Below are 20692 nucleotides of genomic sequence, written 5' to 3'. Positions count from 1 at the left end.
GATATTGAAACAGTCATCAATCTACTGAATCATCAATTAACAACTAATTGACAATCAATCAGGGACTTGTTGCATGTATAGAGAGTCGAGAAAGAAGAAACTTTTCCATTTCTAGTCAATGTGTAATCATTTGCAGTTTTTCAGTTGATGCATTCTTAATACTTTGATCACTTTCACTCAACTTTAATCTTTTTTGAATCATTAGCAAACTATAATAATAACAAACAAAAAATACATGAATTAATTTGCTTGCAAACTAGAACAAATATATACTATATAAATTACTATCTACAATAATGATGCATCTACATTATTTTATTTTTTATAACAACAGACATTGGTTGACAAATGCCTCCATTAATTCACCTATTTGGCCACCATCATATTTACCATTTACAGAAATGTTGACTTATGTGCATTTTTCTTTCCAAAACTAGGCATTGGAGATAACATGAGGACATATGAATCTATCTAAAATCAATGAAGAAATAATATTGAATTTTGAAATGATTGCATTATTATATAATTCACATGTGCTGTACTAGAGAAGAAAAGTTTTAAATCACCCCATTTACTAAATAGTATAAAGTAGCACATGTAGCCTTCAAAGTACTATAGGACCCTGAAACCAAAGCATCTAAAATTAGATTTCAACCACCTTATATTTATCGAAGCTACATGGCAGAAACTGAACACAAACTCTTTCGTCATCCACAGAAAAGTGTGAGCACCTCAGGTCATTTACCTCAAAGATGATAAGAACATAGACCCCAGTTAGGATGATTCCAGCGATGGCCACCTGTGTCTCCACATTGACGTAGAGCGACTGGTGGGTCATGGACAGCGGCACCACTTCATTGTCCTGCAGGAAGGCCTGAATCGTGATGATGATGGGGTCACTGTGTGGGGAAAGAAACAGCACAGCTTGTTATCTCTAATATACAAAATGTTCGGTCATGCAATGTTTGTAACTTTGAAATCGACACACCATTAACACCCTTGTAGTTTCTTCTAAGAAAAGACTAAACTTAAAATTATGGCACATCATTGACATTACGCAGCATAAATTCAGCTTTCGCAAGACATTAAATCAAAAAAGTATCAAGCATGGGGACAGAAAAAGTAATATAAGCTAAAATTGAAGGTAAGATCGGGAGATAGGTGTTCCAAAGAGAGGCTGTGTGGATAGACATGCTTCATTCTCTGTCACCAGGGGGCCTCAGTGATGTGTTATTTCATAAACTTTTTGTTGAGCATTTCATACATCCCGTCAATTTAGCAAATTTCAGATCATCTGTGGCAGCCACAAAAGGATTTATATGCAACAAACACATTTATTTTTTATAGAGTATTTGAGTGTAAGTATCTGCTTTATGTGTGCCAATACTATGACAGTCCAATTTATTTATATTGGATTTAGAAGGTATATAATAAGCATGACTTTAATGCATGAGAAAAATAAAATAAAATATAAATAATCTTCTACTTTTTCTACCCCCGCCCCTTTCCTTCCTAATGAAATAGGCCTTATAGTAGCATGTCGCACAGTGTTCTAGGTACCTGCTGAGCATCTCAAACGTTTTTGTCACCAGCATCTGGTCACTTCGTTCACTGTGTACCGGAATGGTCCAGTTATGAATCACCTGTTTGCACACATGACAACATGATGAACGACTTAGCTTTTCACTGATGATGCAACAAAGACGGGAGACGCCTCACATACCTGCTGAGCTCGCCTCCTCCGTTGTCCCGGCTGCTCTGTCTGCTCCACCTGGATCAGGATGTACTCTTGGCTGGTGAGGTCGATCGTCCCTCTTGCGAAAGGCCCCCCCACCTGGAGCTTCAGCAAAGCGTTGTCCCTGAAATCTGTCAGGTTCATTGCTGTGGGACGCAGGTTGTCAAGATAAAAAAGTGGGTGTGTTTGATACCAGAGGAGAATACTTTTTTCTGGGGCAGATTTTCAGGACTGATTTAAGGCCCCACAACAATAAATAATCTTATAAACTGCACAGTGTTCCTGTCCTTGCTGAATATAACACAAAGATTGACATACACAGTGACACACAAAAGAAGAAACCATTTGTTTGCTACAATTCCTTATTTCAGATTTGCTTCCACTCCCTCTTTTTCCTGCAGCATTCCCTCTGATTACAGCCTGTTGAAGACCCTTGAGAATTGAACACGTGTCTTAAGAAATCTGTCTGAGCTGTTTTTTCTCTCTGCCTATGTATCTCAGCATGCAGCATACTCAAAGAGAAACACAGCTGCATCACGTCCCAGCCCTCTCCTCTTGACTGTGTTGATTGAAGGCCTGCTGGGCCTTTTAGAAACCCATTTTTTTACATAGCATTAAGTACCAATGTGCATCAACAGTAATGCAGCAGGGAAGGATACAGAAACTGTCTGTGGAGGAGACGGCCAACATCCTCCAGGGGTTGTCTCGGTCTGGATACATGCTGAAGAACAGCTGAAACCAGAATTCATTCCATACATTATACATTCAACAGGCAGTTCCTACCAGAGGCATCGAGATGCAGAGGAAAAACTGAATACAGTGCATACAGTTCATTTAACATGTGGAATACAGAAAACCTGGGTGGCTAAAACACAATTAATAATAGTATCTGTGAGAGAGCGCTAATTTACTGCTAAGGATATTCAGGTGTTACAGTGTTCCCCATGAGAGACTTCCTGTTTAGGGTTTCCTGTTTTATTTTGAAAATTACCTTGTTTCTTACTGTTGCTTTACTTCCTTTACAGAAGTGATTCCTGCTCCACTTAAATGTGTTACAATAGTGTCTTGTTAGGTCTGTACGGGTATTGAGTTCATTCTTTGTCACTTCCCCCCGTTCTTATCCTCCTTGTTAACTCATACCTCTGCTCAGGGCACTTGTGTTTCCCTGTGTCTTTTGAGTATGGATTTCCTGTTTTAAGCTTTTTAGCTAATCCACTCCTTAATCCAGTTTTTACGATTTGTCTTTGTGTTAAACTGAGGGATGAGAATATTGATATAACTCTGATATGTGTACAGACTGGTATCAGTCTTATAATATAGAATAAACATGTTTCCCAAAATGTTGATCCAATTTATATTCAGGATTAAAAAAGCAGCAAAGTGACTAAACATAAAAATTCAAAACATCTATAATATTTTAGACCATCCACTTACACTGCAAAGAACGACGATGGTGAACATGGTGGCAATTTTGGAGATTTTGAAACAGCATCTGGAACACAAAATAAATCAAACTGTAAACAAAATAAATATATTGTCAATAGGACTGTGTTCAAGATGACAGTGCACCAGTGTTTCAACCTATGGCAGTGGTCAGGGGTGAACCTGAAATGATTCTCGTCTTTTTCTTGTTGAATGAGGTTTTACCTCAAACAATAATCAAATGAATCCCTCAAGTATTGAAAGTAGGTGGACTTTGCTATGTTTTACGATTTCAATTGAACTGGGGCCCCATCCTTCAAAGGGCCCCGAACTGAGTCACTTTAAAAAAATATGACTATATATATTACTGGAGACAAGCCAGTGCAACACAGAGCAGGATAATTTTCAATATCATATTATAGATATATATCATAGCATATTAAACACAGCAAATTTAACAGATCATTTCTAGCCTAAACTAGACACAGATTGTGGATTTCATTGTACTGAATACTGAATCTTCCTGACACGCTATAACATTTCAGAAAAGGTTGTGTTAAAATGCACATAATGCCCTTAAGTTGAAATATTATTATTATTGATGCAAACCAACTAGAATCCTTGCATTTTTTTCTCATATATTTTTTTTAGGGGCTAGGGCCCCACATTAGCTGTTGAAACAGGCCCCCTGATGATTGTGGCCACCACTACAGAAGTACATATGGTTTTATATATACAGGTTAAAAAGGGGGCCAAATGGTGTGTGAGATTGGTATCTATGAGTTTTCTATGGTAAATTGGGGTGTCTCACTTTATACTACTGGTGAGTCTGAAGTTTATGTTGTCCAGAGGGTCGCTCTTCTCTGAGGAGCTGGAGCGGGACAGGGACAGGCTAGTGACCTCGCTACCCAGTCGATACCTCCTCTCCAGGTCCAGGGAGCTGTTGTCCCAGGGCTCCTCCCCTCCTACAAAGCTGGGGTTATGGAGGGTCATGTAGGTCATACTGGAAGAGAATAATCACGTCAGTTTTCTGATTCAGGGACAGAGACAAACATTACATTGGAATTCAGGACACCAGCTGTGATGGAATATTTTTAACTTAAGATCTGATGATACTGAGCAGTAAAAGCATGTCTGAACAGGACTAGACCCAATCACAATTTCATTACCTGCCTTGTACAACAGTCAATTGAATCAATGTAAGAATGGTTCAAATGTGATGTTACAAGTTGAGCCATTTCATTAAATGACAGCTAGCATGTCATTCTGATTTATGACTCAAACCAAAATGCATCATCTTTTTTCTTCAGTAAAAAAGGAATATTCCAGTCAGACAGCACTAAATAACCTGAATGAAAAGCTGCTGTCTGTAAGCCTTGATGAAGAAGATTAAACAATATATGTAAAATAAATTATGAAATAAGTGACCATGTGAATAATGTGTAAGATTGGTAAAAGAGACAAATAATTATGACATAGAATTATTTGTACTGATCCTGGTCCATTTCTGTTCATTCAGTTACTGTTAGCTCCTAAAACTAGAAAAAAAAATTGTCGCTCAGCACTTTTGTTTGTTTTGTTTTTATTTGAGGAAAAAAGAGCTAAATTAGCCTGATTAGCCTGCTAGCTGCAGCCATTAACACTGACTCTTCCCTTTGTGAACGAGCGCTAATCCAAACTCACAAACCAAACTTGGCAGGTAGCCCACTGGCTGATTAGCATGTAGCCTTATTAAGATCAATATCAGGAGAGTGTCCTGTGTTTATTTGCAGCAGCAGTTTTTAGTAAGTTTATTCAAAATTAGGTTAGAATTCTTGTCATTGTAGTGAAAAGAAGCTACATTTGGTCGTAAGTTGTTTGCATGCTAACTTGCTTAATAGAGGCTATAGGGACAGGCTATTTGCAGGAAGCGAAGTGTGTGGTGACTAATTCTGTGACAATCGTTAATTCATGGAATAATTATCAACAAATGAAGGGCTGTTTATTAATATATCATAATTAGTTTCTTTCATTATGTCTTATTAATTTAATGATGGGCACAGATGTGGAATGTGAGGGAGTGACTCACCTGTCGTCTTGAGAGAACCTCAGCAGAGGAGACCTCTCTGTCAGGTTGGCTGAGTTTGATTTCCCTCTGAGAATATTAACCACGCTGAAGTTATGCCTGGAAAAGAACATGCAATGGAGTACAGTGAGTTAAAAAGAAGAAAAGAAATAAATAGACAGAAAAAAAAGAAAAAAACCCTATGCTTTTCAAAAACTTTCGTGACCTCTGACCCCAATAATGAAGCCTCAGGTGTGGCCTCCTGGCTGCCAGTCAGTGGTTAAAGCCGCCTGTCAGAGGCTTTGTGGCCCACCGGTGGCTGAGAGGTGGGAGAGCAGCTGGTGACTCGACACCCTGAGGCCATCATTAAAGTGCCTTTTAGTCACCATGCTGCTGCTCTGTGTCCCTGAGGCTCCTGCAGGCTGCGCCCTCTGGAGCATCACAGCTGGGTTTCACATGCACACATGTTCTCCTGTCTCTAAAGAGATTAACACATCCACACTAACACTGTATATATATATAAATGTAGAGCTGTATCATACAGTGTATTTCAAACCCCCTAACCCTAGCCCCTTTTATCTAAAAATTTAATTATCATTGTGAATACATTTGTGTTCATTAGTTTTGTGTCACTTGTATTGCTTTATAGTTTTACATGGTTGATCATTCAGTAATTGATAAGACCCTGCTATTGTTGTATTTGTTGTCTTCGAAGTCTTGCAGGTGTTACCAAACGCGCTGCAGACAGTGGGGTGCTTTAAATCAATAGATGTGGCAAGGGTGTTGGATAAAAGAGTAGATTACATTAGGGAAGTCTGCCACATTAATCCTTTTCAATACTCTTATACAACTATAAAGAGATTTGCCGCATGTCTGCAAATGCTTTCTCCTCTCTGACAAGAGTCTGATCCGGTCCCCTGGATGTGACTTGGCAGGGAGATTGCATTTTACAGAGGAGTCTTAAAAGGATACCAAGCCCAGACAGAAGATGAAACACATCTGAAATTAGAAGGGGATTATTTGCAGTGGTCTTTTTAGGACACACAATATGAGGAATATTGACCAAGAAAAAATAGGACAAATCTTTCCAGGACTCATTCGAAATATTTTCTGATATATGGACAACCTCACATAGTATCTTAATTAAGGGCAGCATAAGAACGGAAATAAGCAAATAGAGTTTATTATTAGTGGTAGAAGTAGAATTATTATTACTATAATTATTATCAACAATCTGGATTAACAGATTTTTTGGCCACTTGAGGGCAGCAGAAAACTGTAAACACAAAACTGACATATTTTCACTTATCATTCGAACTATCATGAGTATGTTATCAAACATCATCTGGTAGAATCTATATTTAATGTGACTGTTTTATGATTTCTAATCGTAATTGTAAATAGTAAAGTATTGTCTACCCGCTATTTCTGTGTGCCAAAGGAACTCGACAATCTCATCACCTGATTGTCTACAAATAGTGTTATGTAAAATATAAAATATAAATCAGCCAACTAGGGCCAAGCACTAGACACACAAGTATCAGCTGTTGTACACTCTCTCATATGCAACTTTGACTTAGTTCATGAAGCAAAAAAGATTCAGTTTAATCCCAATGACGTCACAGCCACGGGCTTGAGATTAACACCCCCCTGAGTGCCTGTGATACACCCCCACAGCACGTGTGACTGAGAGTGTGAGAAATTCTGTGTTTTCCACATGTTCATACATTCCCTGGAAGATATGACCAACACAGCACGTGCAATTTGATTCTGCACGTGTGGTTCAGATTCTTTAAACTGTTATGTCTTGACTCAAGGAAACCCCGGTGACAAGAGAGAATGGGACATAATCTCTTGTACAACTATAAACCACGACACCACGTTCACGAGAGCAGTGAGAGTGAACCAGAGCAGTAAAGTCAAGTACTGTACAACCAAAACAATGAGCTTAGAGACGCTAAGACACTCCATGGAGCTAAGTGGAACCACAGAGTTGGGTTTTAATTCCCTATTTGTCCATTGTTAATATAGACATATTGATCTTAATTTTTATAAATTTAGTTTCTTTAATTGGCAGTGAGATCTGCAAGAAATTTAATGAACTCCACACGACAATAATGGTTAAAATAATGAGTATCTCCTTAAATAAATTCAAACCCTTTCTAATAGAATTTATTAATTTTCAACACAATACTGTGTGTGTATAAAGACCACACATATTGTGTTTTATTTGACATAATCACTGTGTTGGAAAATCCAACTCAAATCTTGTGTTTAAACCCTCAATGCAGTAGTTGTTTTAAAAGTAACTCAATATACACTGTCCTTATATGGACAAATTAGTGTGCAGTGATTTTGCATGATTTCTGTTGATATTAACACATCTGTTTAGTTTAGTCTCAGTGGTACCATGCTCTGTGTAGCAAGATCAACGTGATTAAGATATTCAACTCACAAAACCAATTTTAGAGTGTAATTTGTGTATGTTATGTAGTATGCAGATAAATATTCCATAGAATGTAACAAGTGATTTTCTATGTGGCTTGAGTGGATCGACCTGAAAGATATCTTAAAATGTTCTTATTGTTGACAAATGCCACTAAATGTTTGGTTGTGTGTTATTGTTTTCCAACAGCCATTAAACCTCCCATCAATAAGCCACACTGTCTCATGATCATTTGATGATGTTTACCCTCATTAACATGGCTACTGTAATGTTACGCCCATTTGAGGAATATCGACATCAATATATTGACAGGCGCACCAACATGATGCATTTATATAACATATCACCGGCCATGTACTTAAAGGGTCTTCCTCCTCTATGAACCTCATTTATTTCTGCTGCCATATTTCTTCTAGGATTCCACTTGGCTCCTCTTTTGACTCCGCTCACTGACATTTGACTGTAACCATTGAATCATCTCTCTCTCCGATAATAAAAAACGCAACAACAAATAAAGAGCTGTCTTGTCAGTGAACCACCATGAGAGAACAGAAACCAGTAGTCATACCCGTCCTCCTGTCGAACAGGGACAAAGCCCTCAGTATGGATGACGCACTGTCCAGAAGGCAGAACTGCAGACTGCTGGAGCTTCTGGGTTTCTATCCTCTCCGAAATGTCCTGCAGCAGACGGAGCTCCCCGAAGTTCGCTGCAACGGCCTGAGGTGACCTCAGGCTGCTCATGCCCTGATGGCCTTGAGCGGACGTCTGAGACATCTCTATCTCCAGGTTGCTTTTGTTCTCCAAATACATGGTGAGACAGCTGGAGGAGACAGAAATATAATAGACATCAGTAACATCAATACGATTTTTTCCAACCAGTTGGGGGCAGTAACATACTGTATGTTGAGTTGACGTTCGGCTTTTATCTCCGTTTTGTTCTCCACACACTCCTGAGGGAAACGTCTGACTCTTTAGCTGCTTAATGCATAGTTATTTTATTATTCTACGTGACAGCAGTGAGAATGAACTGTGAAGCTGTGGGCAATCAGCTGAAAGACTTGACAGCTTTAGAGGAGCTGCAGAGTCGGTTGATAAATCTCTATGTGTTGTTATCACAATGAAAGATGCATTGCAGGTATAAGGGGTCATGTGATTCATTACTGATAGTGGATTTAGGGTTTTGACATTTCAGTTCATTTAAATGACTGAAATTTGGATTGTGTTTTGGTACATTGTCGTCTTTGTCTATAACTTTGTCTACTTCACCTGCAACACAGATTCATAATTTTTCACATCAACTGTATTTCAGCTATTAAAGGTACAGTGTGTAGAATTTTGTGATATCTAGTGTTGAAATTGCTGTTGCAGCTGAACACCCCTCACCTCACCCTCCCCTTCCAAAAGTGAAAAAGAACCTGTGACAGCCTTTAATTGTCATAAAAACTCAAAAAGTTACAATTCATACAATTTAGATGAAACTAACCTTCCCACATTAAATATCTGCCAATAGTTTCCTTTAACCTCAATCTTACACACTGGACCTTTAAGCGTTGCACATAGCCTTAAAACAGCTGGATGATTTATGGGCAGACGTCATTTCCTTTACATCACTAACATTCCTCTCCCTGGGCCAAAAACCGCAAACCATAAAGTGACAACTGAACGCTGCACATGTAAATTAAACCCTTGTGGTGTCACAGTAACATGGAGGGAGGTCAACACGCACAATAACAGCTGAGTGATTCTCTGCGATCATAAGGCACAGCATGAGGTCAGTGGATGAGGTCAGCTACAGCAGACATGTGGTCCTCGTCCACACAAAGGCTGCGTGAATTCGATGGGATTATTGCCTCACATGAAAGGCAACAGGAACTCACGTGTGACACGGCGGCTCTCTGCAATAATAACCCTTTGAGGGGGTAAGACTTCAGTGCTGTCAAGAGGCGGCACACGGTCCAGTAACTGATCCTTCAAACTATTTGCAGGGGAAAGATCTGTTTGAGCAGCACGTTTTACATTAGGCACATTGTTAAGAACAATTCTACATGGAGCATGATTGATTGTGAAATTGCTTTTTCAACATTCAAGATAACATCAAAGTGCCGACTGCTGTCACTTTGTTTAGTTATGCCTCACATAACACCCTTGTCAAATGCTTGTGATGAGCCTCATATAAGTGAGAAGAATGATCCTTTTTGTATGCGTCCTGCCAGGAGGCTGTGTGTGACGACAAACACAAACTGCTTTCTTAATTTTTCCACCCTCGTTCACAGCAATTTCAACATCTAGATGAAGCTCTATCAAGTGTAACAAGATGCAGGGAAAACAAAAAAAACATAATTAGATGAGGTTAATGACCGCAAGACCGTAAAGGAAGGATTATATGCAGCCAAAGATTAACACAACTTTTTTTATGTCTTTTCATTTTTTTTATCTCAAATAGCGAAAGAAAAAAATACAACGTCTCATGCATTTATCAGATATTTCAATTTATAAACCAATGCAATAGAGGGGTTTTCACAGAGCTAGTCTACAGCTGCATTAGGAATTAAAACAAAAACCCAGTCAAACAAAGCCCACTAGAATAATAGTAAATCCACACAGAATGCAAAAGAAGTGGAGCAAAAGTCAGGTGCTGACTTAGAAATGAAATGAAAACATTTTTGGTGAGAAAAAATGAGAGGGATGAAAGTGATCACACTTACCTTGACAATAGTTGTTCTATGTGATAATGATAATAAAGATGATGAAGACAAGGACAAAATGATCAAAAAATGTTTGATGTTAAATGATGAACATCCAACAGCGAAATCACAAGAACTTTGCAGCAACAATCCTGTAAAATCCCTGATATGTTCTACTGATGCTGGGATAGTTTCTCTTTTTTTTGTTTTTCAAGTTTATATCTGAGCACAGAGATGTTTTTGGTAGAGACGAGAGAGGTTGAGGTGTTTCTTCTCCTCTCCTGTGCTTCCCAGAGAAGGAGGGAGATGTTCCTGAGCAGTCTGGGTCTGGAGGAGCTGCAGAGGTGGGAGTGTAGCGCTGGGAGGGAGTGGCACAACTCAACTCTCCACTTAAAGCAGATTAAGAGAAAACTTTCCCATTCACTCGCTCACTCTCTCGCCTTTTTTACAACCCAACTCCCCTTGTCGCATAGCTGCCTCCACACCACACCCCTGTGCTCCAAATCCAGCCGTGAAAACAAAGCTTTACGGCTTCTACAACTAAATAAATACAAGATTAAGTCCTGAATTTAGGTAAAATTCATCATTGATGCAGGATTTTTAACCAGATAGTATTGTATGAAAGATTGAATATAACATAGAGATATGTTAACGATAGTCGTCTTAAAGTATTGTGACCCTGTGAAGATGACAGAGGGTTATAGTATTCTTTATTTGCAATTCACATGGTAACATTGTGTCTTTTAATCCTGAAATGTTATCTTTTCTGTGACTTGACATTGATGCTGATTTTTCTGGGAGGGGGAGCTGTCACATATAACCCACTGAGCCTAACTCAGTGTAAAAGGGTGAGTCAACTCCACAGATTTAAGGTGTAGAAAGGTCAGGAAGGTCAGACAGAGAGAGGCTTCAAGGAAAACTTAAAAACTGCAGTTTCAGAGAAGACATTTTTTTGAATCAGTGTTTGCATCTTGCATTATGTCATGTACTGTATAAGATATGCACATTGCACACCTCCATAACTCATGGGCATCTGAGGATCTTTTTTCAGGGACCTTCTCATGTCTCTGAAATTTTAATTCCACAACAATGCTAATGTGAGAGTTTGTTTTACCGGCTGGTTGCATTTGTTCTGCTTAAATCGGTGTAAAAAGCTTTCTAAATGATTTGTGATCTTTGTGCAAATGCAAGTTGGAAGTGGGGGGTGTGTGTGAGTGTGTCTGGGGGAAGGGGAGAGGGTGAGAAGGTTAAGCCAGATTTAGTCACAGGTCAGGTGGTCAGAAAGAAAGTCTAAAAAATCTTGCCTTAATAAACACATTGTCATTGTCCTGAGAGTCAACTCAATGGTACCAGAAATTATTTGTATCCTAACATTAAATGTCATAAAAGGGCTTCGAGTAATAGATGATTACTTCTCAGCTGCCCATCAAATGACCCCAAATTGTAATCAGCAGAGAAAGTTAATGTTTGAACCCAAAATGCTGGAGGCCAAAGAGCATAAGAAAAACCCTGAGCATCTGTCTCCCAATTCAACTCTATTTCTCTTTACACATCAAAAACAGTCACCAGAATAAAACCAGACACTACAACACACGTACAGACAAAATATTATCTGTACGTTGTTTATCCCAGAAAATATATTTTTTTACTGAACATGGAGCCCAAACACAACTGTGAACTGTTAAATAAAAAATGGATAGATTAATTATATCAACTTTTGGAATTTCGGGTGGTGCTAACAAAATCAAAGAGTGTACCTTAAATTTCATCTCTTAAATAATTTGGCTTTGACCTGACACAGACATAACCTAACAGAGCAGATTAGGATTTTAACATCCTGCCATCCATGAATAAAAACCAGTGACCCATACTAGCAGGATTTAAGTAATTAGAAACTCCCACCACTAAAACCTTCCCCCTATGAAAATTATCTGTCCGGTGAACTGAACACATCCAGCGACAGAAATAGATTTCCATTAACTCTACATCCCAAAGTGATCTTTGCAGCTGAGCAATAGCAGCATTTGCTTCCTTCATTCTGAGAATCGGCAAAGACAATGTTTCCCATTGAGCGGCTGCAGTCACCTGGTCTGGACTCGCTGCTGCCTGTGACACCAGAAGATGAAAGCTACATAGAGAAGATGTCCAGGGGGGGGGCGGCACACTGGTCTTGTGGGCTAGTGTGAGACATAGTAGGAAGAACAGAGCCGTCACATGTGGAACAAGGAGAGAGGAGATGAGCTAAGGGCCTGGACACCGTGAGCACTGCGATGAATGACAATCTCACTGCTGAATATTGTTGTAACGTCACACATCTTCATACCAACAGTCATGTGATGCAGGGGGACATGGGACAGAAGTCATGATGGTCCTGAGATGCTTTTATAAAAAGTGTGTATAAACACTGATGGTCTTCTACAGCTATAGCTGCACACACCAGATTGCAGACACAGTGGATAAGATAGGATTGTTATGAGGAATCAAACATGTCACTGGCCACAAGTGTCTTTTTGACCCTCACACCCTCCTATTTATTGTTCTTCATTTGAACTTTTATTGTTTTTTTTCTGTCTTTCTGTCTGTGGAAAGCATATCTCAAGAACCCTTGATCTCAATGACAATCTTCACATAAGCCAAGTGTAATTATAGTCACGATGGACACAATATACGTTCAATGTTACTAAAAATGTCTATAAACAGGAGCTTTTATTTTGAAAAGTTGTGAACTTGCATCTGACGATTGTGTCCGTTTTTAACAGACCTCTGAAACAGTTGACTGGCAATGTATGAAAAAATAACATGAGCTTAATAAATCATTCAAACTTATATATAAGCCACACATGTACACTAATTAGGCTAAATAGTTTCATTTTATGAAAAACATTGACTATAAAATTGCAGATAAACCAGGTAGGATGAACACAAACGTTTCTAACTTCATTCTGTACCATAGGCTGTTTATAAAAACCTCTGCACATAACGTCCAGCACACAAACAATAAAAAGTGACAGTTTATGGTAGAACGGAAATTCTGAAGCAGCTGTATTGCTCTAACACAGGACAAGAGAACAGAACATTGCAAACAGACAGTTTAGAACACACCCTGTCATCAATTCATATTTCAATGTTGTACAGCATCTACAGTACAATATTTTTCTTTAAAGGGTGAGAAGATAAGAGGCTTCAGCATATTTATGAAGTCATGGACACAAGTTTCATGGCTCAGCTTAAATACGAATATATGTTTGCATCAATATAAACAGAACTGTGTCAGAGATAAAGCCATTTTAACACAGCCCCAAAGTTGAGGGGTTCAGAAGTAACTGAACACATGAAGTCAAATAAAATCATTTTATTTGATATGTTGTGGAAAATCCTCTCCAGTCCATGACAGTGTGAACTCTGTGACCCACAAACATCCTCAGACACTCAGTGTCTTCCCCACTGATGCGCTCCTCACTGCAGCCTCCCTCAGCTCTGGTTCCTTCAGTCATAAAGGTTTTTTCTTCTTCACCATGCAAAATATTTTCCAGTTGTCTTCAACTCTACACACACACACACACACACATATTTATGAATATATAAATAAATATATATATATATTTATATAGCTGTGTAGTTTATATGTTATATTATACATACAATCTTGGTTTTGGGAGTAGGGGGTTATATATATTGTTTTTATTAAAATGATAATAATAACATAATAATAATATAATACAATCAATCTTCTTCATCAGCAGATGGAGACAGGAATGCAGCTTATCGTATTTTGTCAACACAGACTCAAAAATAGACAAATGTGAGCTTCACCAATTCCAAAACAACTGCCAATTCCACCTGCTGATAAAGATCAATCTTCAATGTGACAATAGAAAGCTCAAGAACAGCCACTAAATAGACCTTGTGGTTCGACTCTGAGTCTCAGATATTTCACCTCATCATCACACTCTTCATCAGCCTGGTGAGAATCAGATGCTGTCTTCATCACAGAGATTGTACTGTATTCACCCTCCTCCCTCTCAGTCTACTGTAGATTAGTGAGATCATGTGACGCCAACCTTGTGACCTCTCTGGCTCAGCAGATAGCTAACTAACCATTCTGAGAGAAACAATGGGCAGGGGCCAAAGCCACCACTCCAAATGTATCATGCCACTGGCACAAATGTCTCAGAGGTAAGCTTGAGCTACAGCAAGAAGAAAACCATATCTAACCCGAACAAAACTTCCTCAAGGCGAGCTGATGAAAAGCTTGAAGAGGAAGCTCAAGAACAATTAAGAAAACACATGCAAATAGAACAAACACGTGCAAATTAAGAAAATAACTTCTCTCAATCACCACAGATACAGGTTTTTAGAGAGATAGAGAGGGAAATACAACTCCTCAGTTGTTGGTGCTTTCGTTGCATCGAACCTGATTCACTGGGGAAAACAATTGAATCTCCTCTTCTGGCAATGGGTAAAGAGTCAATTACCTTTTTTGTGGATATACCTGCTTTAAAAAACCTTGTGGATACTCGCTAATTTTCATATAAAAGAGCTTTAACATTACTTGATAATACAAAAGGTCTATTGTATTATCTATTGAGCAAAATTAGAATTAGAGTGGTGATGGACTATCAGGTCAATGATGAAGAATGGTTTGCCTACGGGGTGCAGGCAGACACGCTGCTGCCGTATACTTGTATACAAGCACGTTTTAATATCAGGAGTTTTCTGAATGATACACAGAGCTTATTCTTTTGAGCCTGCATTAGAAACCTTAAGAAAAAGTTCCTCTCTTATGTCTGAACCTTCTCGAGGTGCAAGTGTGGTCAAAGAAAGTGGGTCTCTAAAATGATCAGCAGCTGGGTCAGAGTATGGGAGTACCTTTGGCCCAGATCTACATAGAGTGATGGGTGTTCTGCTGTTTGCAGAGGCATCATGGAATTGTGATGATATGGTGAGACCCCACCACACATTTTCAATCCACCATCATAACAGCAGCTTACCCTTTGGACTGCGCAGCGACCGGCCATGGGTCAGGAGTTTAAGCTTCCCAGTAGCTGTGGTGCTGGCTTGAATTTTTCAACCCCAGGGTCTGAGGTCTCCCAATATCCCCTGAATCTGGTACCTCTGTAAGAAAGGCAGCAGTGGATCAGTCGTATCGGTCAGCTCAATCAAAGACTGCAGGCAAAAGTGGGCATACAAAACATTGTGGAGACAGAGGGCTGAGGAGTAACGGATGTGTAACAGTTTTTGTACACGTCATAATCAGAAATAGCTCTTTTCAGCTTATTGTTTTGGTTTTACAGAACAGAAGATGGCTGTTTAGCATCACCAGTCTCATCAGCATTGTTTTAGCCAGTGAAATAAACTCTGATAAATGAATTGCTAGTTATATAATACAAAAATTGATCAGTTGGGCAGATATAACCAAAACAATGACATGAAAGATGCTGCATCTTTAAGCTCTGTAGCTGTGAGGGGGACTCACATGATCATTCTCCATGGATTTATTACTTGTACTGAATAATTTCATGTGTAATATAAAAATACTGAATAATGCCAAACTTGGATTATTACTGCTGATGTATTAATGCAGTTAAAGCAGGACTTTATTGTTGCTGTGGTGAATTTCAATGGTGTCTGCTCACTGAGCATCTGATACAGCGTCCACATTTAAATACAGGATGCGGAAAAACGCCCCATCTCACCACTTTAAAGGAAGAAAACAAATTCTGGATCCGCCCCTTTTATCCGGATCAGCTCAAAAATTCAATGGGTTCTTTGGTTGGGTCATGCCCCTCCCCTCCACTCCATTTCATGGAAATTGGTTCAGTAGTTTTTAACTAATCCTGCTGACAGACAGAAAAACTGGAATGAAAACATGACCTCTTTGGCAGAGGTAATTACATATCAAATTAAAATTCCAGCACTTACAGCTATTGAATAAATAAAGACAATGAGGCTGATTTTAACTCTTAGCTGACTTCACATCCACCATCTTGGCATTTTCATTGTCTTCAGGGGGGGTTCACAATGAAGCATTGCATTAGTTCATTCAGGACACGGAGCCATGTGCTCAGCTATCATAAGCGTCAGCTACTAATAGGTTTATGGGTCCTCGTCAGTCACCCACCAATCGCAGCCCATTCTCTCAGCAGAGCGGTCCCTTTAAATACGACCTCATCCTCACTGATCCCTGCTCTGCTACACTGCCACTCCCCACCCAAGCCTCCACATTTTAGCACTGAGTCCAAACTTGGTCATGGTAAACGATATTCATCTCTGCTACGCCCACTGGGGGGTTCTGCACGTTCCCTGTTTTATCTTAGCATGCTGCTGACAAATCCGGGGAACATCCAAAGAATGGAGCTTTCAGCGCCAATCATAACTTCACCCCATTGTGCAATAAATGGGTAAATCAGAACATAGTGTTCCTGACTGAATTTAAACTAGTGATTTAACAACACGTCATAAGACAATTCTATGAATTGTGTTCTGTGTGTATAATACAACAGAGAAAATTAACTTGTGATTAGAGTTAATTTGTAGAATGTAGAAATAGTAGTATAAAATGGAGATATTTGATTTCTTCAAAACTGAATTGTACGTGTCTGGTTGTCTTCTTCATAAGATATGAATAAGCTGAATTTGAATTATTCACGGGAGAAGTTGGATGGTGATAGTATTTTTTTCATCTGATAAAGGTTTTTTTTGGGGGGGTCTGATAGCAGACAGAGGAGGTGAGGGGAGAGTGATATTTTGAAGGGGTCACTGGCTCTGGACTCACACTGTTGAAGCTGCAGTCACATGGTCTGAGTCTCAGCCTGTGCCTCAGGCCGCAGGAACCTGGCAGGATGGTGATCCTCTTAAGATACTAAAGATATCGTAACAGCATGTTAAGTACATGCAGGGATTGAAGCTGAAAAGGATATAGTTAATGTAGAAAACACATGTAATACAGAGGGAACGGTCATTTTACTGCATGAAGCTGTACAGTTAATATGTATGTAAGTATTATAACATCAGGAAGATTTGAATATGTTATGTATAAATACATGGTTGCATATATCACTCAGATGAAAACTGTAGTGAAATACAGTATCTGTAATGTGTACCTTCTTAAAAAATATATTTAATGCCTTTCAGCATAACTGAGTTCAGACCACACAGATCTAACAGATGTTCCCTCAGCTGAGAAAGAGACAGACAGGCAGACAGAGACAGACAGAGACAGGCAGACAGACTGACCGACAGACAGACAGACAGACAGACAGGCCGACAGACAGGCAGACAGAGACAGACAGAGACAGGCAGACAGACTGACCGACAGACAGAGACAGACAGAGACAGGCAGACAGACTGACCGACAGACAGCAAGAGAGAGTGACAGCCAGGTAGACAGGCAGCAAGAAAGAGAGACAGAGAGACAGACAGAGACAGACAGACAGACGGCGAGGGAAGCCAGCGCTGTGGGTCTGCAGCAGCATGTGACTGCATGTGGGAGGTGGACAAAAGCAGGATGACCCTGTTTCTGTAACTTTCAAAAAAAATTTAAAAAACCTTTCCTTGGCTGATCCACTTTAACGGCACTGTAGATTAGTAGTGTATTGTCTTTGTGTGAGAGGAGAACCGCTCTTTAAAGAGATGAGTAGTGAGCTGCTTCATGTACAGGATGTAGATCTACTGTCAGGTACTTGACTGTATTTATAAGAACTGAAACGTAAAGCTCAGGTTTAGGTGGTCAAGTAAAAAGTGCTGGTTTGGGATGGAGTGGATCAGTCATGTGCAGTATAACTTACTTGATCAAAGTATGCAGAACTGTGGCTGGAGTCATGAGGACTGGTGAACCATGTATAAGCAGTATTAATTCTTGGAAAGGCTGAGTGAGCTCTGTGTGACTACTCAGCCTTACCCGCGCTCTGGGCTACATACTAACGTCAGCAGGCTATCTCTCTCTATGACAATGCTGATATATGTGATGCTTAGTTCATGTTTATTGTGTCACACATACACAAACCACAAAGAACAGGCTGATGGAATGACCTACTTTAGGTTTTTAAACCATACAAGAACCTATTATTTCACCTGATGGTGGTTTTAGAGGAAAAGTCAGAGGATCATAAAACTGGTCAAAGTATATCCTCTGGAAACAATTAACATTTGTGCTATGAAGTCCTGAGGATGCTGACCTATTTTTCTGGACCAAACGAAAAATGTAACCGGCTGGAAAAGTCAAGAGTTTGCCAGACAAAGTCATCAGTCTTCAATAGTCATCAAAATTTGATGGCATCCCATCCAGACCATATGTTACAGATGCTGACACAAAGAGTGTTGCGGGGATAAGGTTAACATCACCTTGGTCCTGCAAGAAAAGACAATGCACTGTTGGTGTTTTTACTTGATTTGTTGCTTGCATGAATAATATCTACAAATAAAATCCAAATTCTAAATGAAATTGTTAATTTACACCCAAATATTAATAAATCATTCTTTGCAATCTGTACAAGGTGCAACATTCTTAATCCTCAACTAGGGTGAGGAAGAACATCCAAAGAAAATCTCTACTTCTGATCAGCACATACACACGGATGTCAACATTGTACCCACATGTGTATACAACCACCTCTAAATCCCAACTTTGGACATTAAGTTGTTTTTTTTGCACTTGACCTGGCAACCTTGACCACCATCTCTACAGCCATGGCAACCCTCTTGAAATATGCAAATAGTCCCACTGATCAAATGTAAAGACTCTGGACATAAACATGCCACTAGGCGTCTATTTCAAGTTGCATTCGCCTCCATTTGTGCTTCGAGTCTGGTACTCAACTACTACATTAAATACTTTTAATGTTTTTGTGGCATTTTGGTTGCGAGGAATGAGCCTTTTAAATGACAGTGATCACCTCTCACACATACAGATGTTTCACCGAAAAAAGTTTCCACCACCAACATTAACCTAGCAGCAAAACTTTGCTTCAAAATAGCAAAGAGTGTCTGTTCACTTATAAATATCTGAGTGCATTACAAAATCTGAACATGGAATCAATGAATCCTGCATGCTCTTCAAAAGCAACAGGAAAAAAGCAATATTTCGAACCCTTATATTGAAAATACACTTTTTTAAACCCTACAGAACCTGTAAGTTGTGAGTGTGGACATTCCCCCCGATATTAGAAATTCTCTGCAAATAATTCCAGAGTCTCAGGGCCACCCATAACAATTGTGATTGGTGTAAGAAATACAAACAAACCATTTTATGGGAAACATAATCACCTCTGATTACGTTCAGAGGGAATGTTTTTACTTTGTTTTGTTGAATGAATGAAAGAGCTACACTTATAAGCAGTGCTGGGGTCCCCCGGGGCGGCAGGGGATAGTATAAAGAACAGGACTGTCACACCAGTGACGGGGTTTGACTCCACATTCCTGTCTGTGGTTAGGTGGAGGTGGTTGGGGGGGGGGGGGGGGGGAAACACGTGTCTGGAGTCAGCATTAACCTTTTCTGTTTCAAAACAGATTGTGATCAACCAAGGACTGCGAATGCCTCATAACACAACAATGAAACGTTTTATAAGGAGTTACCACTGGATATTGTACTGTAAGATCAAATACTTCACAAATACACAGTTTGTGAACAATTTCAATGCTGGATTTTTTGGTAAAAAATTGTATAACATTTAAAAATCAGCCATGTAAATACTAACATATATGTTTATATGTATTTATTGTTAATGTCGGATGCTACATGAAAACAAAACCTTTTTTCCTTGTGTAATTTCCAGCTGGTTTATGTAACAGACCATATGACACAACCACACTCACGTGGATGGAGACCATTCAGTACTCGTCTGCACCCTCCTCCCTCCTTCCTTCGGTCTCTGGATGGTAGTGAAAAGCACCTGACTCCCACCAGCATAATGTTCTTCGTGATTATTACTGAAAAAGCACTAAGTCGACAAAGAATGCTAATGATTTTTAAGCCAAATCAATCCTTCATAAAGCAGGACGCTTTTTCCCCTTCTCCTCGTGACTTTGAACTACACAGAACTATGCATGAATTTACAGGGTGGAGTGGACGTAGACGAGTAGACGACACGGACACACACAGACACACACACAGACTGGGGGGGCGTTTACTACCGCCAGAAACACCATAAGGAATGTGTAGTGAAGTCTGAGCATGAGTAAGGGTGAGGGTCTCAAGACCACATCACCTTCTTCTCTCAGCTCAGTCCCAGCTCATGATGCTGCAGCACAGCTGACAGCAGCACGCTACACTGAACTATGGGAGATTTCCCATAGAGGTTTAACAGTGATGTACAGTATTCAGATAACACCCCACTATTGTCCTGTCTTAACCTCTGTGCCAC

The 20692-nt window shown here is 39.5% G+C and overlaps 1 protein-coding gene across 1 annotated transcript in view; it reads right to left on the bottom strand.

Moving 5' to 3' along the window:
• The window catches only part of oca2 (oculocutaneous albinism II), a 42856-nt gene extending 32176 nt beyond the window's left edge, over positions 1–10680 (bottom strand). The window contains exons 1-9 of the mRNA XM_069522478.1: positions 10353–10680; positions 8216–8467; positions 5226–5321; positions 3969–4160; positions 3170–3227; positions 2395–2467; positions 1724–1881; positions 1561–1643; positions 746–899 (exon numbers count right to left, since the gene is read on the bottom strand). Of these exons, the coding sequence (XP_069378579.1) occupies positions 746–899; positions 1561–1643; positions 1724–1881; positions 2395–2467; positions 3170–3227; positions 3969–4160; positions 5226–5321; positions 8216–8457 (1056 nt within the window). The 5' untranslated portion in view covers positions 8458–8467; positions 10353–10680. The remainder of the gene's footprint in view (positions 1–745; positions 900–1560; positions 1644–1723; positions 1882–2394; positions 2468–3169; positions 3228–3968; positions 4161–5225; positions 5322–8215; positions 8468–10352) is intronic.
• Between the last annotated feature and the right edge of the window lie 10012 nt (positions 10681–20692).

The sequence above is a fragment of the Paralichthys olivaceus genome, chromosome 3, assembly GCF_024713975.1.
Source record: "Paralichthys olivaceus isolate ysfri-2021 chromosome 3, ASM2471397v2, whole genome shotgun sequence".
Classification (NCBI taxonomy): domain Eukaryota; kingdom Metazoa; phylum Chordata; class Actinopteri; order Pleuronectiformes; family Paralichthyidae; genus Paralichthys; species Paralichthys olivaceus.
This window is presented reverse-complemented; position numbering and strand designations above follow the sequence as displayed.